Source organism: Anomalospiza imberbis, chromosome 5, assembly GCF_031753505.1.
Source record: "Anomalospiza imberbis isolate Cuckoo-Finch-1a 21T00152 chromosome 5, ASM3175350v1, whole genome shotgun sequence".
NCBI lineage: Eukaryota > Metazoa > Chordata > Aves > Passeriformes > Viduidae > Anomalospiza > Anomalospiza imberbis.
Genome location: NC_089685.1, coordinates 44,531,441 through 44,554,800, shown reverse-complemented (window position 1 = coordinate 44,554,800; position 23,360 = coordinate 44,531,441). Strand labels below are relative to the sequence as shown.

At 43.1% G+C, this 23,360-nt stretch overlaps 1 protein-coding gene and 1 long non-coding RNA gene across 2 annotated transcripts in view; one reads left to right on the top strand and one right to left on the bottom strand.

The window, feature by feature from the left end:
- Positions 1–23,360, top strand: part of BORCS5 (BLOC-1 related complex subunit 5) — an 87,064-nt gene that overhangs the window by 55,358 nt on the left and 8,346 nt on the right. The window contains exon 3 of the mRNA XM_068190434.1: positions 6,554–6,711. Coding sequence (XP_068046535.1) covers positions 6,554–6,711 — 158 coding nt within the window. The remainder of the gene's footprint in view (positions 1–6,553; positions 6,712–23,360) is intronic.
- Positions 21,265–23,323, bottom strand: LOC137474135 (uncharacterized). Its single transcript, XR_010999170.1, has 2 exons — positions 22,039–23,323; positions 21,265–21,491 (listed from the first exon to the last, which is right to left on the bottom strand). It is a non-coding gene; the product is annotated as an uncharacterized lncRNA (long non-coding RNA).

The window sequence follows — 23,360 nt, the reverse complement described above, 5'->3', positions numbered from 1 at the left end:
TAAAAAGGGTGTTGGTGATTAGCGGGTCCTGCAAATGGGTAGCAGTTATAAAAGCATCTGCATTTTTAGAGGTGTGACCAATAAACTCTGGAGAATAATTGACTTGGCTTTTAAAGAGAGAAGTAAAGCCTCAGGTTAGAGGCATTTGAAGATATTACAGAGGTAATCCAAGAAATTCAGTTTTCTGTGGGAGAGGAGACTGAACCAGTGGAGTTTTTGAGCTTGGAAAGATGTCGGGATGAAGTACAACCTGCTCAGACTTCTGTTGTGTCACAGCACAACCACACAAGCATAAAGCAAGTGTGAAGGGATTTTTTCACATCATACTTACTGTCACAAGATATTGTGGAGATAAAGATACACCTTTCAAAAAGGAGTAGTGAAATTCAAGTATCCACAGCTTCACTGAGCACAGTCTTTTCTGCCTGAAATTTTTATTAATATCTTGTGAGGCATAACAAAGATGTTTTTTCCCCTAAATGTCCACACTTGTTAGATGGACATCATCTAACATGTTGGAAGCAGTATTCTGGGCAAGATAAACTTCTGGTCTGATTTAGGAAGGTGTAACTTCTGAAATCCTCTCTTATATTCCACAGAAAGATTGGTTAGCTCATGACAGCAACCCTTTCTGGCCTTAGAATTAGTAACAAGACCCCACAACATCATATGCTTTGCTGTCTGTAATAATAAATTAACAACCTGCTGGTTTTCTTTTTGTAATGCCTGCTGTTACTGGTTGAAAAGGGGATTGACAAGTGGAAGTACAGAAGTCAAAAAGAAATATTAATGCTTTTCAGGTTGGAAAGCACTCAGAGTGTTGTTGTGATTGCCCACTAAAGCAGCAGAACATAACTATGGTGAGGTACTGTGTTCTGTGTGTGTGTGTAGAATCAGTATTGCGTGAAAAGCTTTCTTTCAAGAACTTCACTTCTAGTCATAAAAATGGTTTTTAAACTAACGACTTTCTTCTGCTCAGTAGGATATGATATGTTGGATGTGTATGTTGACCTGGAACCAGCAAGGAGATGACTAAGTAGGAGGAAAATGGTTTTAACATGCCTCTGCTTTGCCAAGGAATATGGAAACAGTAACAGATTTGTCAAGTCTGTGGGTCAGCTAGCCTTGTAGTGATATATGAGATTTCTCTGTGCACGACATACTTGGTGTATTGAGTTGTTTTTTTTTTTTTTCCGAAGCATCATTGTGCTTTAGAATTGTGACTCTTTCTTTGTCCCAGCTGCTGTTTGTCACCTCCTGGTCATGCTGTTTACTGACCAGATATGTAAGTAGGTGGGAGATTTGATGTCTCATCATCATGGTAGGCACAGAGGTGGTCTTCCTTGTTTTATGGTGTAATTGGATAGCCAGGACTGTGCAGTGTTTGGCACTTGCCAAACCCTTCTGGTCCATGCACTGGGGCTGTGCAGGACGCCTTCTCCTGTTCTCCTGTTCCTGTTTTCTCCAGCCACAACACCCCTGTGCAGCCCTCCCTCCTCATGCTGAGGCGTGTTGTATCACTCATATTCCAAGCAGCCTCTTCCCAAGGCTCCAGATAGTGCACAGAAGATTTCTGGTGTGCTTCCTTCTTTGGAAGAGAGCCAGCAGCTTGAAAAATGAGTATTGAGTTTAATAAGAAATGAAAGCTCTCAATGCTGTTTTCTTTTGATTTAAGAGCATAACTGAGCTCTTGGGGGGCTGGGGAGTAATAATCCCACAGAAGAAATCACAGTAACACCATTTCCTCAGTGCAGAAGGGATGCTACACCAGTAGTTGGTTGCTCTGAGATGTGCTGGTGGCCAGGTTCAAGTTGTGGATGTTTCAGGAGTGAGCCTGAACCACTCAGTGACCTCTGTCTCTCCCCTTTTTGGCACTTGTAAGAGTGACCTAATAAATATGTTATTGCAACAGATGTGATCTCATATCCTCTTACAAACCACATGTTAGACCGGTCACTGAGGGATGGCCCTGTTCAGTGGAGAGGTCACAATGTGGGACAAGGCTTTAAGAAGGAAGCAGTGATTTTCAAGAGGAGAGGATTTTTACTAATACGTTATATTAATATAAATAAGATTTGCTAAAAAAACAAAATGCAGTGAATTAATTAAATCATAGAATAGTTTTGGTTGGGAGGATGATCAGATGGTTGAGAGGTTCTGTTTGGGAGGATGACAAGATGATCTGTGAAGATCATCTAGTCCAGCCACCCTGTCATGGGCAAAGACATCTTTCACTCCCTTTCACTAGATGAGTTTGCTCAAAGTCCCATCCAACCTTACCTTGAACACTTTCAGGGATGGGACTTCCAACTTCTCACCACCCTTGTGTTTAAAATGTTTACATGTTTACAATGTCTTCCTTATGTCCAATTTAAGTTTCTTTTGGTTTAAAACTATTGTCCCTTGTCCTGTCACCTGGTACAAGTCTGTCTTTTTCACAAGCCCCTTTAAATATTGATAAAGTCTCCCTGGAGGTTTCTATTTTTCAGGTTGAACAACCCCAGCGCTCTGTCTTTCCTCACTAGAGAGGTGTTCCAGCCTTGTGACCATTCTTTTGTCCCTCCTGTGGCCTCACTCCAGCAGATCCATGTCTGTCTTATGCTGGATCCCCAGAGCTGGATGCAGTGCTCCAGGTGGGGTCACACCTGAGCAGGGTAGAAGGGAATGTTAATAAGAAATGTTAAGATTTATAGCATGGTTAGTAAGTGGTTACAGTGAGCAGCAAAAAAATGGTGGATTGACCTTCTGACAATGGAAGTTCCTGCCAGGCTGCATGGCCTTTTTGGGCTCTTGTTTACTGTACTTTTTCCTTTCTTGCAAGTTGAAAATAAGCTAAATTCTTCTCTGGTATTGTCAGCATTACCCCAGAGGTCTTTGGAGAAGCTAATTCCTTTGGTTTCTCCCAGAAACTGCACCACCCAGAATAATACCATAGTCTATCTTTAAGCAACATATTATTTTTTTTTATCCCTAGTCCAAACATTTGTACTGGATTGTATTTCCCTCTCTGCTTCTTATGAAGGAATTCCAGAATAGGGAATGTCTCCCTTCATTTGAGCCCGTGTTTTCAGGATAAACAAGAGGCTTAGGTTTATTAATTTTTGTTTTAACATTATGTAACCTGTGCAAGACTGTAAGTACATGAGTCTAAGTAGCATGTTCTTTATTAGCTCATTTTACAGTTCTTGGCCTGTTCCACTTCAAAAGTCTCATAAGCAGCATAAGTTGGCCAAAGTACATACTTCATGTTAATTAAATCTCTCAAACAGTGTCCAATTTTCTTTTTCCTCTTGAAGTTGATGAGAGATTAGTAATAAAAGAAAATTAGTTGGCTGATAGAATCATGTATTTGATCAGTGCAGAGACAGGATAAGTGCCTCAGGTGTATGTTGAACTCTTCATTCCTATGTGAACATTCAGCATATTAAAAGTTGACAACATTATTTGAACATTCATCCTGACAAGATAATATTGTAAAAGATCACAATTCGTGAACTGAGGAAGCACTAGAATATGAAACATAAACAGTTTTTAAAAAGTCTTATTTCCTTCAGTGGGTTTGTTCCTGTCACAGTTTTGTACTTTACATGAAAGTAGATTTGAAAGATCTGCATCTAAGATTTTGTTTGAGATTATTCCCTCCAAAATATAAAAAATAACTTGACTTTTGTTAATACAGGGTTTTGAGACTAAATTGTTTGTTTCCTCTCCTGACCTCTTGACCAGGGCAACACAATTGTCAAATCAGTAAAACAAAATTACCCTTTTTTTAATCTCTAATGATGAAGTTTTGTGTAGAGAGCAATTGAGAGCATCCTGGGAGAATAAGATGTTGAGTGTTGATGAAATGTAAACCTCCTTCTTCTTCGTATTTGATGAAGTTACTGTCCTAATTTTATTTTCATTTTGATCAGCAAATGTTTTCAAAAAGGTTTAACTTGCTCATATTCATAAGATATTTCTGACTTGCTTCTTGGTTTCTGTCTTGTTCTTGTGCTTTAGCAAGAATTTGATGTCACCAGTTGTAGCTTCCAATAGGCACAGGGGCCATTCAAAATACTTTCAATTTTCCACTGAGGTACATTCTTAGAAGAGCTTTTCCAATCCAAATAACTGGCATTTATTACTTTTTAATTGCTTAGTGTGATACTTGCTTACATTTGCTGTTTTAATGTCTTTTCCTGTCTGTAAAATGAGAGTCCCAGAGGGCATATGCGTGCAGTCACTGAATTCCATTTACACAGCTTGATGGATGTTTTGGGAAAACCATATTGTGGGTATGTGCAGTTTGTCACAGATGGTGTCCCAGTAAGAAAAGAGTTGTGCTAATGCTGAAGGAAAATTAAAGGAAAGTAAGTAAATGAAATAGCAAAAAAAGGATAGCCTGAGAGCTTAGCATCATTTTTTCCAGCTGCTGTGGGGATGGTGGTCAATGTGGCACACACATGCTTGAGCTCAGCAGACATTCTCAAGTTGCACTATGTAGGCAACAAACAATGGGCAGGAGAAATTTCTCTGGGAAATTTTGCTCCTCTGAATATTACTAGTGTTCCACTTTTAAGTCAAATGTCTTTTTTTGGTGAGCTTTTTTGTGAAACCTGGTTGTTATGTGTATTTTAGATAATTCGTGCTTGTGAGAAATAGATGTATGAAATATGTTATATTGGTAAGAAATGTTCCTGTTCCTTTTTTAAGCACCCCAGCCGGGGACGGGAAGGTTGCTTCACAGTATTGCGAAACCGCAGCTGGCAGCAGGGAGAAAAAGACCTAATTTGCAAACGAATGGACGTGGCCGGCTCGGAGATGGGTGCTTCTCTAAGGTGGTCCGAGGAACGCCCGGACGACACACTCGATAAGTACCCGTGATAAGTACCCGAGATAAGTACCCAAGAGTGAGATAACCAGAACTATCAGGGAGATACATCTGAATACTGAACTCCGGGAACACGATCACGGGTGATCATCACTCTCAGGACGGGTTCTTTTCAACTTGCCACAGTGAAAAAACTCCACATGAATAGGTGCAGCCCAGAAAAGAAGAAAGGGACTTTGCCTCAGGCAAGAAAAACCGTATAAAAATCGCTCGGACAGTACAGTCGGGGTGAACATAGGGGACCCTATGCTGTAGTGGTCAAACCTCTGTCTCACTCAGCGCCGATCCCGGGCTCGGCACTGACCTTTTTTGATAGTGGCTTTTAGTTGTTTTTCTCTAAATTTATATTTGGACCATGTAATAACTTTAATAAATTGGAGCATTCATTTATAACACTGGTCATGAAAGTAGGTAGGAATCTTAATTCCATGTTAGATTGTTATAAATGAAAAATGATCCAGCCAAATTAAAAAAAAATAAAAAGAATTTATTTTAGCAATAGAGATCTAACTTAGCCAGCCACACGGAAAAGGACAGTGCCGAGCCCGGGATCGGCGCTGGGTGCAAGACACAGAGATCAGCCTCAGCAGAGATTTCACTCTGTGTCTCCACACCACCATCCTGGTGCAAGCGATTTTTTATAGGGAAAATTTTGCCTGAGGCCAGGATTTCGGCATTCAGTCCTTTGTTTCATTCAAAGTCCCATAAATTGATGAGATTTCTTTCTCGGCGACAAGACAGAGAAATTCAAAGTCTGGTGTTGTGGAAACTCTTGATGAAATTTACGGGAACAGAGTATTCACATGTATCGGCCCGGGGGGATGTTCCTGATGTCCATCTCGGGTCGTTCACGCGATGATCAGCGCCTGGGTGTCTCCATATCGCCTCAGATAAGGCCCATCTCCTGGCGAGCCACATCCCCTTGCTTGTAAATCAGGTTTCAACACACACTTAGTTTTGCCTGAGAAGGGGGGGGCTTCTAATGCCAAGAGGTACATCCTAACAACTATTTAACATTATATATATATGAAGCAAGAAAATGGCGCGAATTATACCTGTTACATATAACAAAAGGAACAAAAAGAGGTATATTGATAGTCTTTGAGAGTGTAAAGAAAAGCCTTAGACAGTAGAAGAGTTCTGAAGCTTTAAAAAAGGCAAGGTAGGCAAAATGCAGACAATTCACCCCTAATAATTTAACTTAAGGTGGGCCGTGTGTTTACTCAAGTTTATTTTGCGGGACCAGTGAATTTTTAGAGCTCTGGTCTTGGCAGTGAGAGTCTGGTGAAAATAGTATGACTCCAGTACCTTTCTGAGAATGCAGATTTCAACTCCTTACTCTTCTGGCTTACATAAATTAGGAGAGGGCTCATTCTTCACAGTTTAGGATTGCTTGTGGAGGAGAAAGAGCAGGACTTGCATATCACTGAAAACTGTGGAGATGTGCATTATGGACCTGCATTTAGCATCTGTTTAGGTTCTGTCAGGGAAGGCCAAGCTCTATGGTGAACTGTTCTATGCACTGCTGTAAATTCATAACATCCTTAAATGATTCTGAATTACCTTTTCATCACCCCTCATAAATCTTGTCCACTGGGTCTGTTCTGCTGTCTCTTGGATTGCAGCTGAACTAACAGTAAGAACAGTCAGATTAACTCTGGGCCTTCCTTTGCTCTGCAGGACTCCTCAGTGGGCAGACGTCTCCAACCAACACCAAGCTGGAGAAGCTGGACCCGCAGCAGGTGCTGCAGCTGTGCCTGCGGTACCAGGACCACCTCCACCAGTGTGCAGAGGCCGTGGCCTTCGACCAGAATGCACTGGTGAAACGCATCAAGGAGGTGCGGGGTGGCGAAGGGCCGTGGGCGCTGGCTGGGCATAGCGCTGGGTGAGCTGCAGCGGCCTGCAGAGCAGCCTAGGCAGGCCAATGGGAGTCCTGTGGCTGTGCCCTGCGAGCCCAGTGCCCAGGCTGTCACTGTGGCTCCTGCCAGGCTGGGTGTGTGCTGGCTGTGCCCCAGGAGGCCTGGCCCAGGAGTGGCTGCTCCTCTGGAATGGCAAGTGCTGCAAGCAGCCCTCGAAGAAGTAAAAGATTACTGAAGTTCTTAAGGTAGCATTCCTTATTTAGGTCTGTACAGCATACATTTTATTATGCTTCATGGTTAGGCTCTAATTTAAGGAAGGAAGCAGTTATCTGAACATCTTCTATGGCTGGAGAAGGTAGTACTTCAGTGGTTTGTAGAGCCAGATTTGTTTTCAAAGCCCATAACATGCCATCTCATTTCTCACCTCCATGGCCAAAAGGTCTCCTGTGCTGCTGCTTTTACTACTAAACCATCATTTGGAACACTGATCTGTTTAAAAATTGAATGATACCATTTGGGATTGAATTAATTCCTGGAAGGAGCATCCTGCAATGAGATTGTCTTTCTCATGTGTGACTGCTGATGTTGGAAGCAGTAGAATGGATGCCAGATTTTATATTTTTAAAATCAAGAGTCTGGCATGATAGTGGAATGTTTCTTGAGGTGTTTTCTCAAATACTGTCAGATGTGTAGAAGAGCTGGTGAATTCTGCATATGTCAAAAGTCCTTGAGACCAAATACCTTTTCAGTGTCAAAAAAATGTTTTTGAGCATGTTGTTAATTTTTATTCACCAAGTATAAACACTGACTTTGATTTGTTGTTGCTCTATTGGCTTAGAGTTAAGAAAATCCCACATGACAAACTGGGTAATAAATTTGATTCATTTGCTGTTTTGAGAAGCTGCTGTCATCATGAAGTTGTACTTCCAAAATAATGTGGGAAGCATTAAAAAGGCCTTTTTACTTTGGTGTATCAAGATCTGAGACCAGCTATTACACAAGATGTAAAGATACTTGCAGATGTTGGTGACTCAGATCACACAGTCTCAGAAATGGGATTTAATTGCCAGCCTAACGACAGTGTACTGCATTAATCCAAGCAGATTGTAATTCTTTTGGCTGTTAAAGTGTGACAGGGAGTAGTGACAAGAAGTAAAGTCATGATAGACACCACCAGAGCAATATTCATTAATTAGGTTTGCCTTCTACAGGGCAAGTGGCAGAGTCCCTTTCAAATTAGCTGTGCTGGTTTTCCTCTGGTTCATAAGGCTTGTGATTATCTTTCATTTAAAATAAATTATGATACTGATATTCTCACTAGCTTCTTTATAACAGCCTTCTCTGACAAAGTGGTGGAGAAATAGGGAATTCTGTAAGTCAGAGAACTGACAAATCAGCTGTGGTGTATTTTTGTTTTTGTTTTTTTGGTCACAGCTTTTCAATAACTTCAGTCCCTCTGCCAGATCTGGTGGGTTTTTACTGTTCATTTTCCTAATAATTTTTAAAAGTTTTTCTTGCTTTGGCTCTTCTGCATGTGTGTTCTGGAGGATCTGGGTGGGACCCACTTGGCTTAAATAATTCTTTCCAAATAGTTTGGGCGCTCCTTGATGCACTAAATTGAACCACTGCTGACAGTTGCTGACAACCCAGTGTGCAGCTGAACCAGGGCAGGGGATGTCTCTCCTTACAAGTGTAGACAAAGGAAATTGCCTTTAGCTTCACCCATTTGTCAGCAATGATTTTGTTTTGCCATGTACACAAAACTTTGACCCTTAGTAAAGCATAAAAATGAAAGAGAAAATCAAGTGTATTGTGAAAATCAGAATGTGTGCACAAGCTGGGACAGTAAATTCTTTTATCCTCATTTTGGTAGCCAGTATTTCCCTTTCCCTTTCTTTAACCCTGTAAATACTGAAGTGTTTTTCTTCTGATAATAGATTTGTCAAGTGTTTTTAACTTTCTACAAAATGTTGGTCAGCTTCAGTCTCTGATTTCCTACCATTTGTCTGAGGTATGTTCACTTCTCAGACTCTAACTGTACTAGTAGTCCTGGTGTATAATATGCTACACTCACACTGCCTGCAACCAGGATTTTTTTAGTCTTTTCTTGACAAAATGTCCAAGAGCAAATATCTTTTGTTCATTGTTTGTGTCACCAGGAAAGAAGTTTCCTGGATTCTGTCAAAACTCAGAAGTACTGCTGTAAATTAATTGGTCCTCAATAACTCAGAATTATCTCTGGTGGTTTGCAAATCAGCACATAATCTGAATTACAATGGTTCTGAATAGGAAAGAGAATGAGCTAAAGAAAGAAACACTACTTGCATTACAGTAGTGACTGCAGGTCTGAGCAGACCCATCTGCGCCTTCAGGAAGCAGTACAGTCTAGCTTTGCTCTCCATCCCATTTCCCAGTGTAGCCAGAATTTCTTTGCAGTGTTGGCTGGATTCATATCTGCTCCTAAATGTAGAAATCTGTGCAGCTTCCAGGTGGCTGTGACTGTTCTCTCTTGAGCAGAAATACATTTTTCCAAGAGATTCCTTGAAGGGGAAAGAATTGAAGCCATGATGGAAGGTGATTGACTCAGGTGCCTTTTTTCATACCAGCAGTTGTTCATACCCAAATGAGTTTTGGTTATATAAATTCTTCCATGGGAGGGCTGGCTGTGGTAGGGACAGCTTGTAGCAGTCTGATGTTCCCTGATGGAAATTTAAGGGCAAGGTCCCTTAAGGTGGTGGTACAGGGAAAAGCTGTCCTAAGTGCAGGAAGCTGTTCTATCACCAGGAATGATTGAGATCTGGGCCAGAAACTTTGGCAGGACATTGCCTGGTTGGGGACTATGTCAGCCACAGCTGCAGTGAGACTCAAGGTGCACATCTGCTGTAAGCACACAGAGCTTCTACTGTATAAAACACCACAGGCATTTCTCCTAACTCCATCCCTCCATGGGCAGAAAAATCTGAAGTGCCTGGGATTCATCCCATGCTCCAGTCACAGCTGAGCAGTTTCTCTTCAAGGAATAGACTCAAATGAAGAGCAAGTTTCAGGGAGGTGTTTTTTGCCTGGTCTCCAGGTTTTTTTGTTTCAGGACTCATCTGAGTGATGTGTGTATTGCCATTTCCTCTTAGTTATGGTTTCCCTGTAGGTAGTTTCAGACCTGAGTTTCCAAGACTTTGTGAAATCTGTTTTCAGCAGACGTGCCCTGAGAGTGATCCACCTTCTGACTTAGGCCAGGAAAAGATGAATGGCTTTACTAAGTCCAAAATGCATCTTCAGCTTCAGGCCTTTGCTTTAAGGCCCATATGAACCAGCCCATGAAGCTACCTTTCAGCTCATTAAAGGTGATGGTTCAGGGAATCAAAAGTAAGCCTGTTAAAAGAAGCCTGGCCAAAGTGAAAATGGAGATGTATTTAATTTTGACACAACATATAAAGATGTTCTAGAGGAGGCTGTGTTAACTTGCAAGCAAAATTGAGCCTTTTGGTTCACAGACTTAAATTACCAATGCCCCAAATCCATGGAAAGGTGCCTGAGATTCCTTGTGCTATAATATTTCTGAAAAGGGGAAGAACTTTGGTTGAAATGCCACTTGTATTTTCAACGGATTTAATGCCACATTGCCCTTTAGAAAAAAACTAGGGAATGTTGTGTTCTGTAAGAAATAAATATCTTAAATTTAGTCTTTGGCATCTTGGAAGTTGATGGATGAGGACTGTGGCAATCTATCCAGCTCTTTATGTCTCTTTACATGAGCAATCAAGTGTTGTTCTTAAAACTGGAATCTCAACAGGCACCATCATGCAGAAAGAAACGCACAGTATTATTAAGCTGGAAACATGTTAATCTTCATGTCCTTTAGTTGATCTTGCTCATTTTTCTTCAGTCTGCTGTGCAAGTAGCTTGAATACCTAAGTGGTAGAGTGGTGTCTTAAGCAGCCAGCACCAAAATGTGAAAATGCTCTTGAAAAGACTTCACAATTGTTACTTTAGTATAGAGAATTAATGTCTAGCAGTGTATCCCTGAGGCAGATGGCCAGTACTCTGTTGTACCTGAACGTTATGAATGGATTTAGCAGTTATAAAGGAAGAGGAAAGATTGTTTGCACTGGAGACAGTCTGAAATCTGTTTTGCTGGCATGCACTACTTTGTCTGGTGTCATAAAAAAGACCAGTCACTTGCTCCTAGAATATATGAGTGTAATCAGTTCCAGCATGTTCCCTTGTCTTGTGCTTTATGACCTTTTGAGGAAAGATCTAAACTGGAATCCTTTCCACAACTGAATTTACAAGGAAGAAAATTAAGCTTGAACAAGCACCTAGCAGTCAGAAAGATTTGTATTATTATAGAGCTTAGGTGCTTAAGAAACTATCACTGAATATCCCCAGTCTAGCATGCAAAGCCTTTTAGTAACACTTTCATCGGATTAGTACATGGAGTTTATGATCATCAGTGTCTTGATTTGGAAAGACAGGTGTCTGGTAAGGAAGGCAGGAGCCTCTCCTGAAATGAAAAAAAAATGTAAACCCCCTCCCTCCAAATTTTTATAAATTTGAAATTAAGAGGGCTCTCAGGCAAAAATATGGGAGCAGGAATAACAGTTCTTTATTAAGGAAGAAAATAAAAAGATAAAATAGACAATGCAGTGAACTAAAACAACACTGACAGAGTCAGAATACAACCTGACACCCTGTTGGACAGGGTGTTGGCAGCAGTCCAATTAGAATTGTGGCTGCAGTCCTCCTGGAGTGTCAGGTGTGGTTCTGTTGGAGCAGTGATCCTGCAGAAAAGGGTGTAGTCTTCCTCTGAAGAGGCAGTGGAAGAAGCTCTGGGAAATCCAGCACAGAAAAAGCTGTGTTGGTGAGCCAGAATCTCAAGACTATATGCAGGTAGGAATGCTTGGCTCCTTCCTCTGAGCGGAGCATCTCACAGTAGGATGTTGTAGTTCTTATCAGTCATGCAGTGACATTCAATAGTCCATTATCAGCAGATGTCTCCAGAAAGGGAGGACTGATTGTGGAAGAGATAAGGAAAAACTGCCATACAGATGGCAAATAGAATACATCTTGCTTTTTCAATCTAGGCCATTATCCACCCCTTATTCTATTTTCCATCTGCATCACAATGAAACCTTAAACACTGTTCTCACTTAAGACTAGGTTTCCCTGTGGTACACAACACCTTTCTCCATCTTTCTGCGTTACCCACCAAGTGTAACCAGGTCCTTGAGCAAAAACAACCCCACAGATGGGCTTGTCTTTGCCTGAGGTGGGATTAATCCAAACAGTCTTTCCTAAAATACCTTTTATATGTACCACAGGGACTTTATCTCTGTCTACTGTGTGCAAGGGTTCAGACTGGGCAGGACAAGCTCAGTTGATGGACTCTTGGCTGTTGACCATCCAGGCTGGTTTTTGCTAAGTTCATTTCCCAATTTCTAAAAGTTCCCCCGCCAAGAGCCTTCAGGGTAGTCTTAAGTAATCCATTGCACCGTTCAACTTTCCTGGCAGCTGGTGCATGATAGGGGATATGATATATCCATGCAATACCATGTTCTCTGGCCCAGGTGTTGATTAGTCTGTTCTTGAAATGGGTCCCATTGTTCGATTCAGTTCTCTCAGGGGTGCCATGTCTCCACAGGACTTGCCTTTCCAAGCCCAGGATGGTGTTCCGGGCAGTTGCATGAGACACAGGGTAGGTCTCTAACCATCCAATGGTGGCTTCCACCATGGTCAGCAGGTAGCGCTTGCCTTGGCATGTCTGGGGCAGTGTGATGTGGTCAATCTGCCAGGCCTCCCCGTACCTGTACTTGGGCCACTGCCTACCATACCATAGGGGCTTCACTTGCTTGGCCTGCTTGATGGCAGCACACATCTCACAGTCATGGATAACCTGAGAAATACTGTCCATGGTTAGATCCACTCCTCGGTCTCATGCCCACTTGTAGGTGGCATCTCTGCCCTGATGGCCTGAGGCATCATGGACCTATCAAGCTAGGAACAACTCCCGCTTACGTTGCCAATCTAAGTCTATCTTTGACGCCTCTATTTTTGCTGCCTGATCTACCTGCTCATTGTTTTGGTGTTCCTCATTAGCCCAGCTCTTCTGGACGTCGGCATCTACATGACGGGCTTTCACAGGTAGCTTCTCCACCCGAGTGGCAATGTCTTTCCATTCATCAGCAGCCCAGATTGGTTTTCCTTTACACTGCCAGCTGGCCTTTTTCCACCTTTCCAGCCAGCCCCACAAAGTATTGGCTACCATCCAAGAATCAGTATAAAGGTAGAGCTTTGGCCACTTCTGTCTCTCAGCAATGTCCAGGGCCAGTTGAACAGCTTTGAGTTCAGCAAGTTGACTTGATCCACCTTCTCCTTCGGTAGCTTGTGCAGCCTGTCATGTGGGGCTCCGTACAGCTGCTTTCCATTTATGATTCATCCCTACAATGCGACAGGAACCGTCAGTGAAAAGAGCATAGCATGTTTCCTCTGCTGGTAGATGGCTGTATGGTGGAGCTTCTTCAGCCCTTGTTGCTTGTACCTGCTCCTCGTCATCAGTGAGACCAAACTTTCCACTTCAGGCCAATTTGTAATTATCTCCAAAATCCCAGGGTGGTTTAGGTTTCCAATATGGGCACTCTCCTTGGTGAGAGCAATCCACTTGCTCCATGCAGCATCAGTGGCATGGTGGGTAGTGGGAACCTTTCCTTTAAACATCCACCCCAGCACCAGTAGTTGGGGTGCCAGGAGGAGTTGTGCTTCCATGCCAGTCATCTCTGAGGTGGCTTGAACTCCTTCATAGGCAGCCAAGATTTCCTTCTCTGTTGGGGTGTAGTGGCTTCGGACCCTTTGAAACTTCGGCTCCAGAATCCCAATGGTCGACCTCGAGTCTCACCAGGCACCTTCTGCTAAAGGCTCCAGGACAAGGCACTGTTCCTGGCTGCAGAGTAGAGCACATTCTTCACCTCTGGTCCCATCCTGACTGGGCCAAGGCTACTGCATGAGCGATCTCTTGCTTGATCTGGTCAAAAGCTTGCTGCTCCACTGTTCCAGTGGAACTCATTCGTCTTGCGGGTGACCAGGTAAAGGGGGCTTACGATCTGACTGTACTCGGTAATGTGCATTCTCCAAAGCCTATGGCGCCTAAGAAAGCTTGTGTTTCCTTCTTGCTGGTTGGTGGAGATATCGCTGTGATCTTGGTGATGACCTCAGTTGGAATCTGACCCCGTCCGTCTTGCCACTATACTCTCAGGAGCTGGATCTCTTGGGTAGGTCCCTTGAATTTGCTCTTCTTGATGGTGAAGCCAAGTTCTAGCAGAATCTGGATGATCCTCTCTTCTTTCTCAAATACTTCCATTGCCATGTTCTCCCACACAATGATGTCATCGATGTACTGCAGGTGTTCTGGAGCTTTGCCCTTTTCCATTGCAGCCTGGATCAGTCCATGGCAGACGGTGGGGCTGTGCTTCCACCCCTGGGGTAGTCGGTTCCAGGTGTACTGCATGCCCCTCAAGGTGAAAGCAATCTGAGGCCTGCATTCTGCTGCCAGAGGAATGGAGAAAAATGCATTGGCAGTGTCAACAGTGGCATACCACTTTGCTGCCTTGGACTCCAGCTCGTACTGGAGTTCCAGCATGTCCGGCACAGCAGCGCTCAGTGGTGGAGTCACTTCATTCAAGCCACGACAGTCCACAGTCAATCTCCATTCTCTGTCAGATTTGCACACAGGCCAGATAGGACTGTTGAAGGGTGAGTGGATTTTGCTGACCATCCCTTGGCTTTCTAGTTCATGGATCATTTTGTGGATGGGGGTCACGGCATCCCAATTCATTCGATACTGCTGGTGGTGCACCGTTGAGGTAGCAATTGGCACTCATTGTTCTTCCACCCTCAGGAGTCCTACTGCAGATGGGTTTTCTGATAGTCAAAGGCAAAGTATTCAACTGCTTAATGTTCTCTGCCTCTACAGCAGCCATGCCAAAAGCCCACCTGAGTCCCTTTGGGTCTTTGTAATAGCCATTCTGGAGGAAGTCTATGCCTAGAATACATGGAGCCTTTGGGCCAGTCACAATAGGATGTTTCTTCCATTCTTTCCTAGTCAGACTCACCATGGCTTCCAACAGGGTCAATTGCTGCAATTCCCCCGTCACCCCGGCAATGGGAACAGGTTCTGCCCCCACGTGTCCTGATGGTATCAGGGTACACTGTGCACCAGTATCAACTAAGGCATCATAGTTTTGTGGCTCTGATGTCCCAGGCCATCAGATTCACACCGTCCAGAAGACCCAGTTTTCCTGTGCCTCTCCCTGCTAGAGGCAGGGCCCCTCTAACCCTGGTTATTATTTCTTTCATGGATATACATGGTAGAGGTACCTTCAAGGGGGTCTGACAGATCATACTCGGCAGGTCAGTCATGGGAGGTTGAGGCTACCTTCACTTTACTGGAATTCCCTCAGTTAGTGTTTCCCTCCTTGAGTTGATGCACCCATGCTGCCAGGACAGAAGAAGGTTTCCCATCCCACCTTCCCATGTCTTCCCCATGGTCACGCAGAAAGAACCATAGGTCAGCCCATGGGGTGTACCCCCTCTCTCTAGCTGGGGGACGTTGGGCTCTGACTTTGGGACATGTGACTCGCACTGGTGTGATGTGGGAACTGTTCCTCCTCACCTCCTCCCTCATCTCCTCTTTGAGTTCCTTGACCACAGCAGAGATATGAGCCTGCATTGAGCTATTGATCTTGCTTTCATAATTTCTAAGCTTGTTGGCAACAGAGCCACTGTCTCTTGGTATCAGCATCAATAGCTGCAATGAAGGTGGTGTATTGAGATGGCCCTGGATTTGCCAGACTCCACAACATTTGCCCTATGTACCTGACCTTGTCGGGGTCATTATCATGCTGTCCATCCCTCCCAAAGAGTACCTCCAATACTGCCACTTCTCTCAACTGTTGGATCCCTTCCTCAAGGGTTTTCCAGTGCATTCTATGGTGGTGCTCCTGCATTCTCTCCCTGTGGACAAAGTTCTCTCTGACACTTACTAAAAGCCGCTCCCAGAGGGAAAGAGACCCTGGCTCCCTTACAAAAATCTGATTAATACTTGAGTCCTGGGTCAAGGATCCCAGATTCCTTGCCTCACCACCATCCAGCTGGACGCCTGTACCCATAAGGTCCCAGACCTGAAGTAGCCAGGTTGTATAAGCCTCACATCCCTGTCGTACAATGTCCTTGTGCAGATTACGGAGACTTTTGTACGTCAGGGACTCGGTGATGATTGCAACCTCTGGCTCCCCTGTGGGATGTGAGGGCCCTCCCCTATCTGGGTGCCCTGATTTCATCTTAGATATCCTTGTTTCTACAGGGGCAACTGCTGCTGGCTGTGACTGCCTTTGCAGTTCAGCTAGAACTTGGACAGTTGTAACATCTGTGGGTTCCACTATTAAACTCTATTAAACTGCACTATTAAACTCTCCCTCTTCAAGGCAGGGGGAGGGCTTCTCACCAGCTGGGGAAATGTACTCCTTCATCATCTCACGGATCTCCTTCACCAGACCCCCCCACCCAATCTGGGTAGTTCATATTTGGGGTGGGCTGTGGGGCAGGGTCAGGTTCTGGGGCAGCAGCATCCCTAGTTTTTGATGCCGTGTCAGATTCCAGGGTAGGTGTCAGGGTGGTTATCCAAGTTAATCTTCCCTTATCTCTAAATGCTAAATAGAACAGGCCTAACAGCAACACCAGCTACTGTATGATATCATTAGTATTTAGAGTGGATCTGAACCCTTCAAAAACTGGTGGGGTAGACCAAAGAGATGGTTAAAGGGTTGGGAGAAAATTTCCCTCAGTATCATTTCCTTACAGTAGGTGCCATTATTAAAGTGACCCCAAAAACATACAGTTGTGTGTGTGGTAGCTGCGAATCCATGTGCCTGCTTTCCAGAGGAAACTAAAAATCGATGAATTCCTCACCTTATTCACCCGTAAAACAAACCCCAAGGACCCATGTTTAGATAAAGGCCTGCAAATGGGAGAAATATAGTCATGATTACCTGCCACAGAAACCAGGGTAAGCTAGACCACATGATGTCACTTAACCAGGTTTCTATAGCAGCACACAAAAATTAGATTACTCAAGAACTGTTATTCCCTTTTTGTTTCTATGCCCTCGAGCTGCATGTTGGGTGCCAAAATCTGTCTTGGTTTGGAAGGACAGGTGTCTGCTAAGGAAGGCAGGAGCCTCTCCTGAAATGGAAAAAAAAATGTAAACCCCCTCCCTCCAAATTTTTATAAATTTGAAATTAAGAGGGCTCTCAGGCAAAAATATGGGAGCAGGAATAATAGTTCTTTATTAAGGAAGAAAATAAAAAGATAAAATAGACAATGCAGTGAACTAAAACAACACTGACAGAGTCAGAATACAACCTGACACCCTGTTGGACAGGGTGTTGGCAGCAGTCCAATTAGAATTGTGGCTGCAGTCCTCCTGGAGTGTCAGGTGTGGTTCTGTTGGAGCAGTGATCCTGCAGAAAAGGGTGTAGTCTTCCTCTGAAGAGGCAGTGGAAGAAGCTCTGGGAAATCCAGCACAGAAAAAGCTGTGTTGGTGAGCCAGAATCTCAAGACTATATGCAGGTAGGAATGCTTGGCTCCTTCCTCTGAGCGGAGCATCTCACAGTAGGATGTTGTAGTTCTTATCAGTCATGCAGTGACATTCAATAGTCCATTATCAGCAGATGTCTCCAGAAAGGGAGGACTGATTGTGGAAGAGATAAGGAAAAACTGCCCACTTAACACAAGACAACTGCCATACAGATGGCAAATAGAATACATCTTGATTTTTCAATATGGGACAACCAGGTACCAGAAGGAATATAATTCAGTTCCTTCTCACAGTTTGCTTTAACTAGGAAACTGGATTTCTTATTCTAGCCTTGTTTTCCCAGGTGGAAAAAACCTCCAACAACCCCCTGCCCCAAGTTTGTAGAACTTCAAATAGGAATACAAAGTGCTAGATTTCATTACCAAACTAGCAGACTTGATGGTGGACTTGGGCATGAAAGGGATTTGAGATGGGAAGAAAGCAAGTATCAACCTGGGGTGCATCACAGCTTGTATTTCCGGGAGAAAGGAGAGGATGCTGATTGTCTGGTACAAAGCTGAGGGATCTCATCTGACACACTGTGTGCAGCTCTCATAATGCTCATAACATAATAAAAGGGCTGTAAGGACATGTGGGCAGTGGAGAACCTCAGGGACGAAACTGGAAAAGCTTTGCTCGTTTGGTTTAGTCATGATGACAGAAAATGATATGATTTCTCTTTCTCAATCAGTTTGGCATTAATGTAGATTAAAAATGGCCTTCTCCCTCCCTGAAGGAGTGTGTTGGTATAGGAAAAGTCAATTCACAAGTTTCATTCTTAACTATTACCTCCTGTTGCAGTGTTTAATTGAAAATTTCAAGGTGTCAGCTCTGCTCTTAAGTGAGAATTGGGCTGGAGTGTGGAGGTGCCAGGAATATTGGCTAGAAGCTTTTCAGCAGTTTAATCTTTGTTTTAGACAGACAGGTTAGCCAGCCTTACTTGCAAATATTTGGACTTGCACTGATGACTTTAAGATGGTGGTTGGTACTTGAGGGAGCAGGGTGGACCTTGTGTTAGCAACCCCATAATGAGCATTGTGGCAATAATAGATATGATCTGCAGAGATGACTTCATGTTGAAAGCATTACAAAACCTTAGTGCAAGTAATCTGCCCATCTCACTTTTTATGAAGAGTAGGGTTTCCTAAATGTTTCTTTGCCACTGGGGCATGAATGCCTCTGCATGAGAACATTTATTAGTAATTATTGCAACACTGCTCAGAGGTATGAAGCATATGATTTACTATTAATTAATTACTGTGGGCATTGCTCCTGACTGGATGTGTCATCTACCTCTAGAAGTCTGGATAAAATGCTGAACTATAGAATAGTAGAATTCCCTGTAACCACATGTATGAACTGTGCCAAAACTGTAGTGAACTCGACAAAAAATAAAACTTCTACGCTTTTTTTTTTAAACTGGAACAGCAAGTGATGCAATTTGAAGAGTGACTGGCTGGCTTGCTGCAAATTGTGTGAAAGACAAAATCTCCAATCAGATGAGTTCCAGCTGAAAAAGAGGCTCAGGTAGCAGTTGTAAAAGAAATCAACATAACAACAGTATTTGGTAAAGAATTTATAGGAGTTTTTACGTCAGAAAGGATTCTTGGGTCATAGCTTTTCCTTTTGCTTTATCCAGTCTATAGAATTTAATTCTTCCTTATGCCTGACATAAGACTACACCTGAAACTGAACTACTTATTTTTCAATTACAAGTTCTTCTACCAGATTGTAGTACAAATTTTCAAATGCCTTCTTGCATTTGATCAATTTATTCTAGAGATTCATTAGTAGACATAAAAAAGAGGAAAGAAATACTCAGTTTTCCGTGAGTCTTAAGGCCACTGCAGCTGAATACAATAAACATGAATGCTCAGAGTGAATCAGAGCTGGCACTAGTGTCACACTGACCTTTTGTGTGAATCACTAATCTCTGATGGTTTGTACTCTTGTAACTGTATTTTGAATAATAGTCTATAGCCTCAGAAGAGCTTGGTCTGTAAATGATATATAGTGCTCAAGATTTCGTTGAGGCTTTCCTGAAGCCAAAGATTTACTGTCCAGATGTTGGGACCTCCAGAAAATTTCTGGGATGTCTGAGCTTTAGCACTGTGGAATTATGGTGGAGTCAGCCTTCAAAGTCTCTCTTCTGGGAATGAAGGAGTAGATCCTCCCCTTAACATCAATGGGGTATACTTAGCTCATTTCATGTGCTTATCAAACATGGAAGGAAGAGCTACAAATAAATATTTCAGGAGTTTTTCAGGTTATCAGTGACTGACTTTGTTAGAACTGACATGCCTTTGAGTTTCCCTGGTGAAGGGAAGTTGATTTGGACTTTCATATGAGAAATACAGCTGGCAGGAAAAAAAAAACCAAAAGCTTCATCAGGGGTCTCAGGTGTCCAGAAATCCCCAAATCCTGACTTCTGGGCTCATGTCCATGCTCATCTAACACTGCAGCCTTCTTGCATGTATCCAAGGCGTGCAGAGCATATGGAGGGAGGTCTGATGCACCCAGATGTGTTGGACTGGCAGTGTGAGTGTGTCAGGGTGTGTGAACCCACCTTTGTCTGCAGTTCCCCAGAGAAAAAAGAGGGAGTCTTAGATAATCCTTTTAGCACTTCACACACAGTGGGAAATAGTTAAAACTCAGCTCCTTTGCATTCTGTGAGAGCAGATTTAAGAACATTTTCTGCTTAAATACAATTTTCTTTTAGTGTGTCTAACCCTGACTAAACACAAGCAATATCATTCCTTTCTGAAAGACTTCTGTAGGACATGTAGAAAAGAAGACCTACAGCTATCAAGTCCCATCTGTGAAGCTGAGAATAAATAGCAGATGGTTTGCAACTGTAATGATCCTGACTATTTTCACTCTGAAATGAAAATAGTGCTGTTTTCTGAGAAACATCTCATTAATGATAGTGGTCATCTCTTTTCAAATCAAAGCTTACTTGTGATGGGAAAACCAACTTGCTTAAAGCTAGTCATTCTGACATGTTGAAAGTACAAAACTGAAATTTATTATAAAATAACCCCATAAGGGTAAATTTATAAACAGCAATTTATAATTGCTGTTGTCCTGTAACATTCAAGCTCTGGCTGGGCATAGGAGTGTTGTGGGCAAGTAATGGGTCAGCAGTGTAAAATCAGGAAACGAGGAGATTGAAGGTTGTGTTTTCTAGCAGAATTATTAGGTAGCCTGAAATAAGAGTTGAGCAAGTTATCCTTTAGGCAATAGATCTGTAACAGATAGATATTTTTTCTTTTCCAGGAACAGTTGATTGTAGACAGATCAGGAATGTGTTATTAATTACTCTGGAATTGTATTCCACAAAAGAGAGATTTTGTGATAATATTGCACACACAGGTGCAATATTCTTGTTGGGGTGGGGTATTTGTATTTATTATTCTTAAACTTGGTTATTTAGAATAGGTATGGACGCATTTCTAATGCTCAGGATGTAACTTAACGCTTTTAGCCATCATAAATTTTAGAGGTGACTTCTTGGATGTAGATTGTTCTACAAAAGCAGCAAATGACAGCTCTAAAAAGGTGTTCTTATTAGTCAAAGAAAATGAGCTCAAAATTACAATGACCTTTCCTTGGTGACAGTTTAGAAAGCTTGCTGGTAAAATCGGATATTTTTGGGTTTTTTTCCCTTCTGCTTTTTCAGGAATCTTGTGCATTTAAGCCTAATACAACCACAGCAAACACTGGGTTTGAACCCAGGATCACGTGCAGGGTGCTTTTCACCATATGACCCTGCACCATATGGTGCTTTTCACCATATGACCCTGCTGGTTTGTGACTATCAGGCTGGTAGTCAGGCCAGCTCATGGGCCAGAACACCAAACCACTGAAGAGAGAGGCTGAGAAGAATCAGTTTGTTTGGAGGACTTAGGTGCAGAACTAAGCTTGTGCTTAGTCAGCTCCTTTGAAGTAGGATGGTGTGACTGGTGCTTTCCAGTGCCCTGAGTTTCACTTGCTTTTGTGAAAATAGTTTAGCTATTTTGAAAGACAAAGATGTGAGTTGAGGGAAATAAAAGTAAAGACAGACCAGTAGAATGGGACTGTGATAGGAGATGTGTCTAAACTGGAGAGCTGGCTGTCAGGTTTTGCTGCCAATATTCTCTCACCTCTGTGAAGTGTGGCCCTATAGGAGTTCCCTTTTTTGTCTCCTCTGATCACGGGGTGGGAATCCTACATGGACACAGGTAAAAGACAAAAGGTGCTTTTCTCCTTGGAACCAAATCCTGTTTATTATCAGAAGCCACCTCAGATCCAGGCGACACCTCAGGGGGTAACAGAAGCTGAGGTGTCAGAGAGAGAGAGAGAGAGAGAGAGAGAGAGAGAGAGAGAGAGAGAGAGAGAGAGAGAGTGAGAGTGAGAGAGTGAGAGAGAGAGTGAGAGAGAGTGTGAGTGTGAGTGTGAGTGTGAGTGTGAGTGTCCTCCCGGGGGATGGGTGGGGCAGAGCCGAGGGACCACATCCAATGGGACATAGGTGAAGGGGAGGGGGGAGCAGGTCAGGGAGAGCCCATCACACCTGAGGCTTGGGGGGGGAGGGGAAAGGTGTGTGGAATAGACCAATGTGACATAGTGCAATATAAAAACTACTCAGTGCAAATTCCCAATCACCCAGTGCAAAACAACAACTAAATAACTATTTAATGCATCACAACAGGGCCCTGCCTTTTTTAAACACTTGGAAGTCTGTGGGTGCATTAAGTCTAAGCAAGAGGAAGGTATTGTTTCAGTCATAGCTTTAGGACTCTTCTTTAGCACTGGTCAGTGATAGCAACAATAACTTAATCTTGGGGGCCTGCCAGCTGGCAGAGGGATGCTCGTGTCTCTCAGGCAAGGAGGGCTCCAGTTGGAGCTGAGAGGGAGATGTGGGCTGAGGAGGCCACGCTGTGTGGGAGTGACAAACACCTTCCTGTCCAATAACACAAGAGGCAGGGAAAGACTGACATAAAGGTGGAAAAGCTTATTTCAGAAAAACCTTATTATTTGGAATTCTGAATGCTTTTGTGTGTCCCAAGGCCTCCCAGAATAATCAAACTTACAGGTGCAGCAGCTTATGTTGATACATGTTCTCATGTATCTGCTGTAGAACTAAGGGACTAAACATGGGTTTAATTTATATATTTAGGAGTAAAGGCCTTGAGGTACCTATTTATATTGCTATAATTCAGTTCCAGAGCCAGTTAAAATGGTTACTCTTTGTTCTCTAACTTGACTGTGATCTATGCAATTCTTAGGTAGAATAACCCTTAGCAACTGTTTACAGAAACGACAGATCACAGAGGGAGCAAAAGGAATATTTTGGCAGTGGATTCAATCTTAGATGTGATAAAGAAATCCTAAACACAAACTATAGTTGTTTATCTGGCAGTGGGGCAGAGGAAAGGTACAGCTCCATGAGAGCTGTACTCATGGCTGAAGCTTAAGAGAAGGGGGTGGGAGCCGTGGCTGGGCATCCCTATTCTGTACCCTGGTACAGAACGTGCCCAGTCAGGTTATCACTTCCCAGTGTGTGCTGGGTGGGAGAAACAGGGGGTGTTCCCAGCATCAGGAAGTCATTGCGATCTATTGTGCTGACTTTGCATGACATTACCAAAATAAAAGGGGAAGAGAAAAAGAATCCATTCATTGAGCGCATTTGTTTTTAGGCAGTATAGAAAGAGGAACTGTCTTCAGTTTTAAGTGTGTTGATTGAAAAGTATTTTCACACCAGCACATTGTGACTAATATTCCATGCAGTCATGTTCCCGCCTACCACTTTCTGATGTGGTTTGTGTGCAGCTGCAGGAAGATGTTCATTTAACCCCAGTCAAGCACCTGACAATGTGAAGGAAAGGCTGCTTGTGCTGAGAGTGCTGTTCTAGAAAAAGAGTTTTCTGGAACAAGGATTGCACCTTAAGAGCTGTGTATTTTGGAGGGGCAGCCATAGGGGGTGGGAGCAGGAGGGACTGGAGAAGCTGGGAATGTCTTAATCCTC